The sequence below is a fragment of the Mustela nivalis genome (genome assembly GCF_964662115.1).
Source record: "Mustela nivalis genome assembly, chromosome: 2".
Lineage (NCBI taxonomy): Eukaryota > Metazoa > Chordata > Mammalia > Carnivora > Mustelidae > Mustela > Mustela nivalis.
In genome coordinates, this window is record NC_139021.1 from 295,083 (window position 1) to 307,944 (window position 12,862).

Genomic DNA, 12,862 nt, shown 5'->3' on the forward strand with positions numbered 1-12,862 from the left:
TGACCTGAGCTGAAACCGAGATCTGACACCCAACTGACTGAGCCACCCAGGCACCCCAAATATTTCCTGGTTTTAATTATGGTTTCTTCTTTGACTGATTTGTAACTTACAAATGTCCTTATTTCTAAAACTATGGGTTATTTTTCATTCTTGTTCTTCATTGCCAACGTAATTTCATTTTGGTCAGAAAACATGGGGGAGGCTTTTGTTAGTATTATTTTTGAGATTTGCTTTGTGGCTTAAATCCTGAATTTTGTAAATGGTCTTCTGAATATTTAAAAAATAATTTCTTACCCCTGTTTGTTAGGTCTAATGTTCTCTGTGTGTTGGTAAGGTCAGATCTGTTGTTATCAGTCAAGTTTCTTACTGATTTTTTGTCTGCCTGGTGTGTCACTTCTGAAGGGGTTGAGTCTCCTGGGTTGCTAGGATTCATCTGTTTCTCCTTTTCATCTGTCCGCTTGTGTTGGAGCTGTGGGTTGGTCCTGCGTGAATTTGGGACTGTTAGGTTTTCCTTGGGAATTAACCGCTTTTGTCGTCAAGTAGTTGTCCTGTTTCCCCTCTCGTTGCCTTGAAGTCGGATTGATATCACGTAACACTGCTGCTTTGACCTCTGAACATGTCTCCCCAAACTACAGTCCTTTCCTTATACTTTGGGTGTGTTTCTTATAAATAATTGATAGCTGTTGGGTTTACTGGTCGCCAGTTCTGGACACCTGTCTCTGGGTTGGCAGGACACTTGCTGTTCTGTCTCCTTAGCTCACTGACCCAGCAAAGGGATTGGTTGATGGTCTCGGTGTCCTTTGAGGCACAGTCTTCTCTGTGGCCCTCTCCCGCGGTTGTCCGCAGGCTGCTCACACCCCATGCACCTGGCGTGTGTCTTGTGGTCCACGTGTGCTCTCATCGTGTGTGGGTCCTCAGTTGGGGTGCTGCTCTTCCGACTGTGGGGTGGCCCTGCAGCTCCACCACCAGGGGTCTGGGTGAGGGTCCTGGGGTCTGTGCGGCTGCCACAGGCTCCCAGCACCGGGCTTTACTGGGGGGGGTCTTGCCGGCCCACTCGTTTTCATTTCTTCTTTGCCTCTGAGGCTCATTCTCTCTTCATGAGCGCGTTCACCATTTGTTGCTTAGTTTGGTATCATTTTCCCCCTGCAGTTGCTGTTTTACTTTCTGGGTAGTTGGCAGGAGTTCCTTGTATGTTGCTAATATCAATTGCTCATTGATCCTCGTAGATGTTACGGGCGTCCTGTCCTCTGCCACCTGACTGCTTACTGGGTCCTTTGTCCTTGGTTTTCATGCAGCCTCCTTGATCAGTCTTTTGTCCTTGTGGTTTATGCATTTAATATTTTAAATAAAAAGTTCTTCCTGGCCGACACCCGTTCCCTTGCATGTCCCGCCTTCACCTTACAGTTTTTTGTTTTGTTTGGTTTTGTTTAAATATATTTATTTGACAGACAGAGATCACAAGCAGGCAGAGAGAGAGGAGGAAGCAGGCTCCCCGCTGAGCAGAGAGTCCCACGCAGGGCTCGATCCCAGGACCCTGAGACCATGACCTGAGCCGAAGGCAGAGGCTTACCCCACTGAGCCCCCCAGGCGCCCCTGCCTCACAGTTTTATTGTCACACTGAGGCCTGAATCTGTCTGGGGCTCCTTTCCTGGGGCGCTAGGAAGGACTCGCTCTTCATCTTCTAAACTGTCCCCTCCGCCCTGGCCATGCTGGTGCCCGCGTGTCTGCTCGCAGCGGCCCGGCCCCGGAGCCCTGCTGTCTTCGGGGTCGCGGGCCGCCCTCCATCCGGGAGACGCTGCGGGAGGTCCAGGCGGCGTTCCCAGGGGACCCTGACTTGGGTTTTGGGGAGCGCCCACCCTGCCGGGCCGCTGGTGCCCTGTGAGTGCGGGTCGCGCCAGGCGTGTGCGGTCGTCAGTCCCCAGCCCTGGTGTTCCTTTCGCGGAGCCAGCGCAAGTGGCCCGCAGCCGCCGGGGTCCGACGTGGAGACGCGTCCTGCAGAGCAGTGACGCGCGGAAGTGCGGGGCGGAAGTGCGGGGCGGAAGAGCGGGGCGGAAGTCCAGAGCGGAAGTGCGGGGCGGAAGTCCAGAGCGGAAGTGCGGGGCGGAAGTCCAGAGCGGAAGTGCGGGGCGGAAGTCCAGAGCGGAAGTGCGGGGCGGAAGAGCGACGCTGCGTCGGCGTCCCGGGAGCGCAGACCGAGCGGAGCCGCGTCTCCCCGCAGGACAGCAGGGCGCGGGGCTCCCCTCGGCCGCCGGGACCGGAGCGCGCGGAGTGCGGCGAACCGCGGACGAGCTCCGCCGCCGCCCTCGGCGCCTCGGGTCGCGGTCCCGCCTGCGGCCCGGCCTCCTTCCTCCGCTCGCGAGCCGCTCCGCGCGGGGCTGTCCGCGGCGCCGGGACGAGGACCGGGACCCGGCCGGGGCTGAGACGCCGTCCGCGGCGGGAGGCTCGCGGCCCGGCCCCGGCGGCCCCCCCTGCGCGCCCGGCGCTCCTCGGGCGGCGCTCGTGGGGCGGGTCCGCGCGGCCGGCCGGGGGACTTCCCGGGTCCGCGCGGCGCCGCTCGGCGAAGGGGCCCCTTTTCCTTCCGAAAACGGCGCTCTCGGCGGCTGTTAGGGTTTTTGCTGCGGAGTCGGCTCGGTCGGATGCAGACGCCCCAGGTTCTTGGGAGCTGGTGACGCGGCCTCGCTTCCTCCCGCCTTTCCACCGGGTTTTAGGCTTTGACTGGGACTTTCTTCCGGGCCGCGGCCTCGCCTCTCCTCGCGGCCGGGGAGCGGCGGGTCCGGCGAGGCTGAGTCGGTCGCCAGGCCGCGTGTCCTGCGCTTCGCGTTTGGGGCCGGGCGGACCTCCTTTCGCGGCGCTTCACCCCGCGCTGTGTCGTGCTCCTCGGGGCGGGGGTCCGGCCGTCGGGGCCACGCCCGGCGACGCTCCCGAGCGCGGCCGGACCCCGGGACGAGGCGTGAGGAGAAGGAGCGCGTGTCGCACGCTCGTGGGTCGTCGCCGCCTCCGGTTCCCGGCGCCCCTCGGGTCTGCGCGGTGTCGGGGCCGGACGCCCCGGGCCCGAGCCCTCGCGGGACGACGCCGGCCGTGCGCGTGTGCGGCGCCGCGGGAAGCGCGTGTGTGCGGCGCCGCGGGCCCGGGCGGACGGGCGGGCCCTGGCGGTCGGGCGTCCCCGCGCGGCCGCCCTCCTGGGCCTCGACCGCGCTGCCCGACGCCGGTTCTCCCCTCGCTGCACCCGCGAGACCGTCCCCGGCGGCCGATTGTGCCCGCGTCTCCCGCACGTGGTCGCCGTGTTCCTCCCCCGGGCTGTCGGGGGCTTCCGCAGCCCGGAGGCCGTAGGGTTGGGTTAGGGCTGCGGCTGGGGTCCGTCGAGGCCTTTCTCACGGTCTCCGGTCCGTCCGGCCGGGGCTGGTCGCGCCGAGCAGGCCGCGGCTCTCGGAGGCGCTCGGATTCTCCTCCTTCCTTTCCCCGCGTCTCCGCGGACCCGGCGCGCTGCGCCCCCGAGCTTGCCCCGTCCCCCGAGGCATCGGCCGCAGGCGCTTCCCGCGTCCGTCGTCCCGGCTCAACGCGGTCAGTCTTTTTGCTTCGCTTCGGGGCGCACGCGTCCGGCCCTAGCAACGCGCTGCTCCCGGCAGCGCCTCCACCACCTGCCCGCTCTGGGCCGGCCTCCGGCGGGTCTTCTCTCCGCGCGCACCGCACTTGCCGCGGGGCCTGCGCCCTGGGAGGCCTCGCGCGGGCGCTCGGAGGCGGCGGCTCCTGCAGGAGCGGGTGGGCGCGGCCGCAGGAGGGAGGCCTGGCCGGGCCCAGGCACAGCAGGACGCCGGTGCGGCGGCTCGGGGTGGGGGTCGGGGGGTCCGAGGGAGCCGCCCCGACCCCGGGACCGCGCGCGCCCGGCTGCTGAGGCTGGTGACGCGACTCTGTGGCTTTGGTCTTTGGACGTCGTCCCCCTGGCCGCGCCGGCCGGTCCGGGAGCCGCGTTCGGAGGGCATCGACCGGTTCTCGCCGACTCTCCTCTGGGTAGTTGCCTCGTCGCGAGCCTCGACCCTGCAGATGACGAACCGCCTCAGGTGAGGGGGAGCCCCTCGTGCGCCACAGGGTGGGTTTCCGAACAGGGTCGTTTCTCCTGCGCCGGCTCTTGCTTGAGGCTTGCGAGTCCCGCCAGACTGTGCTGCGATCGTGGAGGTTGTGTCCGATGCAGATGCGGGAACGCCATCTCCTGCTCATCCTGACGTTTGGCAGCGGGGGACACCGGTGAGGGAGCCGGCGCCACCTGGACTCAGAGCTGGTTGTCACCAAATGAGACTTTCCCGGTGTCAGTTTCACATAAAAGTGATGTTTGCCTTACAGTGTTAGCTTGAGTTCATTAAGAAACACAAAATCTGGGGCGCCTGGGTGGCTCAGTGGGTTGAGCCTCTGCCTTCGGCTCAGGTCATGGTCTCAGGGTCCTGGGATCGAGCCCCGCATGAGGGGGTCTCTGCTCACTGGGGAGCCTACTCCCCACGCCCCCCCCCCACCCCGCCACCTCTCTGTCTGTCTCTCTGCCTATTTGGGATCTCTGTCTGTCAAATAAATAAATAAAATCTTAAAAAAAAAAATAGAAAATCTGTCTCAGCACAGAGTTTGGGAAGAGTTTCTGCCGTGGAGCCGCCCCTGGTGGGCAGGTCAGGATGTTCGGCTTCTGCTTTCGGCAGAGTCCAGGAGAGCACATGAAGCTTGCAGTGGGCACCACTGTGCGGGCCCAGAGGGTCCCCAGAGCACCCCCACGGGAACGCACACCGAGCAGCCATGGCCCCTCAGCTCTGTTCGCACAGGCTCTGTGAGCGCTGCGGCCGAGCCTTCCCGGCTGAACCACCAGCCTGGTCACCGCCTGCGGTGCGTCTTCAGGTTGGACGGAAGGAGGCATCTCCTCGGCTCCTGGGAGACTGTCTCAGCTGTGGTGGTTCCTCCATCACAGCCTTTGTTACGTTTCTTTAAGACTTACTTATTTGAGAGGCAGGAGCAGAACGAGAGGGAGAGTCTTTCCCAGCATGGAGGCTGGTTCCTCTGTCGCTTCCCACTGCCCACTGACTCCTTTGTGAAGGCAAGGGAGTGTCGGTAGCGCCCAGACACCACCAAGAGCCCAAGAAACCCTCGTGAGTCCCGGGCTCCTGCTGTAGCTGACTGTCCGCAGCTCTGGAAGCAGCTGTCCTTGCCGAAAGGCGGACAGTCTCCAGCAGGTTTCTGTTCTCTGCTGCAGTCAGCACTTAAGTGAACCGATCACTGGGGGCGCCTGGGCGGCTCAGTCCATAAGCCTCTGCCTTCAGCTCAGGTCATGATCCCAGCATCCTGGGATCCAGTCCCACATCGGGCTCCCTGCTCAGCGAGGAGCCTGCTTCTCCCTCTCCCACTCCCCCTGCTTGTGTTCCCATTCTCTCGGTCTCTGTCAGATAAATGAATAAAATCTTTAAAAATAATAATTTAACCAGTCACCGGTGAACAGTTTTCCTTGTTTAGCTAATGAATGAGCCACTTGGAAACCGACTTGTTGTAAGAGTCCTTCTCGTTTTGTGAAGTAGTTCTGCTGTGATGAGATTTCCATTCCAGTGTCTGTTTAAACTTCCAACTGTTGCCTGAGTTGGGGTGTTGTGAGCAGTTGGTCTGGCAGTGCCGACGGGGACAGGGAGGTAACAGGCAGGGCCAGCTTCTCTCACTGCGGTGGTGTGGGCGCGCACACGTAGTAAACATGTAACAAACAGGGCACCTGGGTGGCCCCCTCGGCCTCCTGGTTTCAGCTCGGGCCATGACCTCAGTGGTAAGATCAAGCCCCACATCGAGCTCTGCATTCAGTGCAGACACTGGTTATGACTCTGTCCCCCGGAGGCACCTGGGGGGCTTCAGTTGAGCATCTGCCTTCAGCTCAGATCATGATCCCGAGGTCCTGGGGTCCAGCCCTGCATAGGGCTCCCTGCTCAGCGGAGGGTCCGCTTCTCCCTCTGCTTGTGCGCTCTCTCTCTGACAAATAAATAAAAATCTTAAAAAAAGAAAGAAAGCAAAGACTCTCTCTTTCTGCCCCCTGCCTTTCAAATAAATAAATCTTAAAAAAAAACATAACAAAGGCTGTTCAAGATGGTGATGTGCGACACCTTCAACCCTGTGGGGTTACAGCTACATCTCTGCCCTTTGCGCTCTGCTGAGCCCCAGCACCAAGCGCTCGGAGCCCCACTTTTGGCCTCTGGCGGGGTGACTTGACTCTGCTGTTACTATGCAAAAGCAGCCACAGACAACACAGAAACCAGTGAGTGGGGCTGGGTTCCTGTAACCTGTTACTTATGGACACTGAAATTCAAATTAGCTCTTGTAATTTTCACATTTTGCTAGCAATTTTTTTTTAGATATAAAAGCCATTCTTAGCCCACAAACTAGGCAGCGGATTGCTCTTGGCTCAGGGGCTGTAGCTTGGCAGGCTTTCCATGTGGCCCACCCAGAGGGCCCCGTGTGATCTGTCCCCAGCACCCCTTTGTACCCTCACTCAGAGCTCACTGCACCTTAGCACCGAGGCCACGTTTCTGTCCTGCGGGGTGCCAGGCTTATCCCTCTTGAGGTCCCTCTGCCTAGTTTCCTGTTTGCCCTGTTTGCTGCCCAAATGCCCCTCTCAGAGAGCTGCTCCCGGCCTCCCTCCTTGGGCTTGCTCCCTGTCTGGCTCCTGCCACTTCCTGAAACTCTGGGTCGTTCCCTGTGGGCCACGCACCAAGTGGGAGCTCTGGCGGCAGAAGTGTGTCTGCCTCACCTGCCTCGTCTCCCTGCCCCCAGCCCAGACCTAGCATGGAGTGGGTGCTTCCCTGGCTTAGCAGCAGTCTGGAGGAGAGGTGACAGCCCTAGACACTGGTGGCTGGAATTGGAAACAGAGAGGGAAGTGTCAGGGCCCAGGGGTCTGTGACAGCACAAAATTTAAAAGGAGTATCTCCAGGCGGCCAAAGTGGCAGTCTGATGGTGGAAAAACTGCTGGTTTTAGCTTTGAAGAATGAACCATGTACCAGCCTGGCCTGAGCACACGTGACAAAGCCCCTGTGAGCACAGGGAACGGGCGGGGTTGTCGCTGCATCTCTGGCCAACAGTCAGGTGCTCCCAGATCTGCAGGACCCCTGTCGGCTGCTGGCGGCCCTCCAGGAGGAGGAGGGATGCACCAGCTGATGAAAATGTACATGCAGGTGGCCTACAGCTGCGTTTGCGTGATACATCATTTTTCATGTTTCTAGCTGTTTGTTCTGTAGCATGATTATGTGTTACAAAAACACCAGCAGCCACTGTTAACATTAGCCATTCATTCATTCAGCTTTTAAAATAACTTTTGTATTAGCGAAGCAATGCACATTAGTTGTACTTTCTAGTACATATAGTTTGACAGAAGAAAAATTTTAAAACCCACTGAATGCTCTCTCTCAGTTCTCTGGCATTTACCTTTGCAGTTCTGAAACTACTACAGCAAGGGTGCCTGGGTGGCTCAGTAGTTAAGCGTCTGCCTTCAGCTCAGGTCCTGATCCCAGGGTCCTGGGGTCGAGCCCGGTATCAGACTCCTTGCTCAGGGGGAGCCTGCTTCTCCCTCTGCTTGCGCTCTCCCCCACCCAAATAAATAAAATCTTTTTTTTTTTTTAAGATTTTATTTATTTATTTGACAGAGATCGCAAGTAGACAGAGAAACAGGCAGAGAGATAGAGGAGGAAGCAGGCTCCTCACTGAGCAGAGAGCCCGATGCAGGGCTGGATCCCAGAACCATGAGATCATGACCCAAGCCGAAGGCAGAGGCTTTAACCCACTGAGCCACCCAGGTGCCCCAATAAAATCTTTTAAAAAGAAATTAAATACTATAACAGTATTTCCACAAACATTCTGTTTCTCAGTATGAACAATACTGAGAATACGAGCTCCCATTGCTGGACACGTTTGTTTCTAGTGTACATGTGAAGTATCTAATGGTAAAAATTATCTCTCCCATTATAATTTCTGAACTTGTTCTGAGTTATTTTTACTTGTTTATTTTTGGGGGTTAACTTTCCAAACACTCTGAGTTCTAAAAACATTCCTTCCTATTGGAAATGTTATTAAAATTACATTAAGTGTATTAACCAAATTTTTTTTTAAGATTTTATTTATTTATTTGACAGAGATCACAAGTAGGCAGAGAGGCAGGCAGAGAGAGAGGAGGAAGCAGGCTCCCTGCTGAGCAGAGAGCCCGATGCGGGACTCGATCCCAGGACCCCGAGATCATGACCCGAGCTGAAGGCAGCGGCTCAACCCACTGAGCCACCCAGGCACCCCAACCAATTTTAAAGTTATATCTTCATAATTATTGAGTTTTCCTGTGCAAGGAACCTTGTATGTATTCTGATTCCTCTGTGTACCTTAATAGAAAATTTATAGTTTTTTGTTTGCTTTTTAAGATTTTACTTGTTTATTTGACAGGTAGAGATCACAAGTAGGCAGAGAAGCAGGCAGAGAAGCAGGGGGAAGCAGGCTCCCTGCCAAGCAGAGAGCCCAATGTGGGACTCGATCCCAGGACCCTGAGATCATGACCTGAGCCGAAGACAGAGGCTCAACCCACTGAGCCATCCAGGGGCCCCAAAATTTATAGTTTTATTCATACTGATCTAATGTACTCCTTTTTATTTAGTTATTTTAAGATTATTTATTTGTCAGAGAGAGCAGTAGGCAGATCAGGCAGAGCTGGCAGAGGGAGAAGCAGGCTCCCTGCTGAGCAGGGAGCCCCAGGCAGGGCTTGAACCTAGGATCCCAGGATCATGACCTGAGCCTAAGGCAGACACTTAACGACTGAGCCACCCAGGCGCCTCCAATGTACTCCTTTTTAACTTGGGCCTGGGATTTTGTGATACGTCTGGGGTTATTGCTGTGATGAAGGTGCGCTCTGTTCTAGAAGTTTCTGCGAATACACAGAAGAGCTGTTCGTCTTCTCTATCACACAAGTGATGAATTACAAGTCTCCCTAATACCTTCAGTAGCTGCTCCGTTGATTCCTTTACTTTCTCTAGGGTCACAACTAATGACAGTTTTGTCTCTTTCAAATATTTAAATCTCTTTCCTTTTTTGTCTTACTGCATTGACTAGCATTTCCAAAATTATGACATACAGTGGTGAGAGTAGGTGTTCTCTCATTCTGACTTTATGCGTATGCTTTCAGCCTTTTACTACTAAAATTGTGAAGGCCTTGAATTTCATGTGGGTATTCTTGATCGAGTTAAGTAAATTTTCTTTTACTTCTGAATTACTGAGAGTTTTTGGTTTTTGTTTTTTTAGGATTTTATTTATTTATTTGACAGAGATCACAAGTAGGCAGAGAGGCAGGCAGAGAGAAGCGGGGCGGAGGGGGGGGGGGGAAGCAGGCTCCCTGCTGAGCAGAGAGCCCGATGCAGGGCTCGATCCCAGGACCCTGGGATCATGACCTGAGCCGAAGGCAGAGGCTCTAACCCACTGAGCCACCCAGGCACCCCGTTACTGAGTTTTTAAATCATAGACATTAATTTGATCATGTCTTTGAACATCTGCCAAGATAATCAAGATAATCACCCACTAATATATTTCCCAGATAGTGAGGGCCTGTTATGCTCCACAACCCCACTTTTAAGAAGTTTATCATCCCTGTGAGAGTATTTTTTTTTTTTAAGACTTATTTATTTGAGAGAAAGAACAGGGGGACAGGCATAGGGAGAGGGAGAGCCTCAAGGAGACTCCCCCTTGAGTGTGGAGCCTGACTTGGGGCTCGATCCCAGGACCCTGAGATCATGACCTGAGCCGAAATCAAGAGCTGGATGTTCAACTGACTGCGCCACCCAGGCGCACACCCCTCCTATCCCCACTGTGAGAGTATTTCTAACACTGCTTCCTTCTCAGGTCATCTGATCAAAGTCATGGAGGTTTTTTTGTTGTTATTGTTTAAAGCTTTTATTTATTTGACAGAGAGAGACACAGCAAGAGAGGGAGCACAAGCAGGAGTGGGAGAGGGAGAAGCAGGTTTCCCAGCGGGCAGGGAGCCCAATGCAGGGCTCGATCCCAGGACCCTGGGATCATGGCCTGAGCTGAAGGCAAATGCTTCATGAATGAGCCACCCAACCACCCCTAAAGTCATGGTTCTTACTAATCCACCAGTATGGCCTTAGAGTAGAATCCCCAGTTCCAAGTCATGTGAGCTCCTAAAATTCAGGATGGGACAGTCAGTGTCTGTGCCTGTCCCCCAGCCTGTGGACAGGGCTGCAGCGGAGCTGTCCCCGCTGGAGGGCAGGTGGGTCTCCAGTCCATTTTGTCGAGACCATGTGCAGTGAGGCAGGCTTAGGGCAGAGGAAGTAACCCTTTGACCTGATGAAGGGGATAGCTTTGTGGGCTGGACACTGGGGTATTTTCCTGAAAAACTAAAAGAATGACACTCCCATACTGAGAAGGGAAAGGCTGGTTGTTTGGAATGTTGCAGGTCTTTTAAGTTATTTCACTTACGCTCATGTCTTCATTTCATTTGCCTGTGTTCCAGCTCTTCCCCACCAGGAGTGTTCCTCGAGAAGGACTATGAGATTTACCGGGATTATAATGCGGACGGCCAGCTTCTTCACTACAGGTAGAACCCAGTGGCTCACACTTGGTCCTGTCTCCTGACCGGAGGGTGGTTTTCCTCGAACTCAGGGGATGCTGGAGAAGAGTCTGGCTCTAGAGTCAGGAAGCATGTGAGGTCCCGTACTGGCCAGAGAGACGTGAGGGGGGCTATGAGGTACCAGCACCTGGGCAGAGGCCTTTGGAGTGGTCCCCCGGTTCACGTGGCAGCTCCCAGGAAGGTGGAAGAAGCTTGTCACCACCCAAATGGGGAGCCATGGAGCCATTGCCCCTAACAGGGCTGAGTCCCCGGGGGACTCCTCCGCACAAATCCTCCCCTCGAGCTCCAGGCCTGAGCAGAGCGCTTCCTGGGTGAAGTTGGGAAGGTTGGTATTCATTATAAGGAGGGAAGTGGACGTTGGTTTCTCTTGGTCCCGGCTTGGCCTTGCCGGGTTCCAGACACCACCCTCTGTCAGACTGGGGCCATCCTCAGCCAGCCCGTAGGTCCAGGCAGGATGCTGTGCCTCCAGGTAGCCTAGGAGCCCTCAACACGGACCAGCAGGAGAGATACCAGGGTTGGGGAGGGATCTGAAGACCTGAGAGGCCTTTGGGGTTCGCTCAGACAACTGAAACGTTGATCTTGGGAGAGCTGGCGGGTTTATTGATGCGGAATGGGATCCGAGCCTACCTGGGTCCACAGGTATGGGCGCATGCCGGTGGGTAGGTTTTGTAGCCCCTGTGCTTCCGTGTCCTCGGTAAAGCAGGGTGCAGAGGGGGCTGACTGGGTGGGCCCTCGGGGCGCCTGCTGCAGTGAAGGTATTTCAGGGCAGGCCCTCAGACGTCCTGTTTCCTGTGGATTGTGCAGTGCTCTGGCAGGCTGCCTCTCAAGTCCCCCACACCCTTTAGGGAGCCCATGCCCACCTGGTCTTTGGTGGCTTCTTGGGGCCCCGGCTCTGCTGTCCTGGGGGCTCCTGAGTTGGATATGAAAAGGGAACACTGCAGTTTTAGGAACAAAGGTACTTAACCAGCCAGAGTAGGAAGAACGGGAAGGTAGAGTGTCTGCTCGGACTAGGCACGAGACTCGCCCTCCCTCCCGCACTGTGAACAGGGTCTGTGAGGGGGACGGGGAGTGGGGGAGGCTTGTGCTACCCGCCTAAGTCCATGTGCTGGTTAGCTCCCTGAGCAGGGCAAGGGCAGTGACCGGACGCCTGGCAGACAGCCTGTCGGCTTGTGGCAGACCCGAAGTGCTGCGGGGCCGTCGGAGGCCGCACAGTTCAGGTGGTTTTCCAAACAGAACTTCAGGTGTACAGTTTCTTGTCCGCATGAGCAAGGTTCCATTACAGGGGTCCGGCGTCCACATACAAGGCCTCAGTTCCCCAGGCTGTGACCGTGTGAGGTGCTCTCTGTTCTCCTTTTGAGAAGAGGCTGTGGAGAAGTAGTCTGAGCTGAATGGAGCCTCCCCTGCTCCTGCCCTTCGCATGCCCTGCTGGGGTCTCTCCAGCATTTCCGTGCGTGGATGTCTCATCCTTCCCTCATGGATTGAAAGAGTCCCTGAAAACCAGACCAAGCAGTCGTCTCGTTTTATGTAGAGAAGCTGTGACTCTCTGCCTGGGCACTTCGACCTAGTAGAGTTGATGTGGGGTTAAGGCATGGGTGAGGGACAGGCTTTCCTGGGTTTGGGGAACCATAAGGACACAGGTCTGAGGGCAGGCCAGGGAGGTCGGACTGGGTAGAAAGGGTGGCCACAGGCAGTTGGGCCATGTGGCCACCCAGTGGTCAGAGGTGGAGGAATGCACCAGAGGCAGGCAGCAGGGCCTGGGAGCTGGATGTAGGGCTTCAAAGAGGGCTTCCCGAAGAAGAGCAGAGCCGTGGGGTCAGGTGGGAGCACAGGGTATGGGGCTGTGGAAAGGCCTGGCCTGACGACAAGACCTGAAGCTGCCGGTGCGGTGGTGAGCCCCGCGGTGGTGAGCCCGGCGGTGGTGAGCCCCGCGGTGGTGAGCCCGGCGGTGGTGAACCCCGCGGTGGTGAGCCCCTCTTGGCTGCTGGGCTCCTCCTCTCCGTGACCAAGGGCCATCTCTGGGCCCATTTTCCCAAGTGTGACTTGGAGTCCATGACCCAGAGGTTCCTGCATGGGCCTCAGGCCTGGCGTGGCTTCCGTAGGGTGCACACGCACGCTGCGGTGCTGGGAGTTCGGCCTCTCGCTCGGCCCAGGGGCGCGTTTTGCATGGTGGAGGCCAAGGCCATGGGTCTGCCTTCCCCCTGCCTCGGTCTCTCCCGTTTCTGCCCTGACTAGATGGAACTG

The 12,862-nt window shown here is 56.7% G+C and overlaps 2 protein-coding genes across 7 annotated transcripts in view; one reads left to right on the top strand and one right to left on the bottom strand.

Annotated features, from left to right (window-relative positions):
• The window catches only part of GPT (glutamic--pyruvic transaminase), a gene marked incomplete at its 3' end in the record, with an annotated part of 159,925 nt that overhangs the window by 107,957 nt on the left and 39,106 nt on the right, over positions 1 to 12,862 (bottom strand). The window lies entirely within an intron of this gene.
• The window catches only part of ARHGAP39 (Rho GTPase activating protein 39), a 97,262-nt gene that overhangs the window by 60,945 nt on the left and 23,455 nt on the right, over positions 1 to 12,862 (top strand). For all 6 annotated transcript variants that reach the window (XM_082720330.1, XM_082720332.1, XM_082720328.1 and 3 more), the window contains one exon: positions 10,505 to 10,588. In XM_082720330.1, coding sequence (XP_082576456.1) covers positions 10,505 to 10,588 — 84 coding nt within the window. The remainder of the gene's footprint in view (positions 1 to 10,504; positions 10,589 to 12,862) is intronic.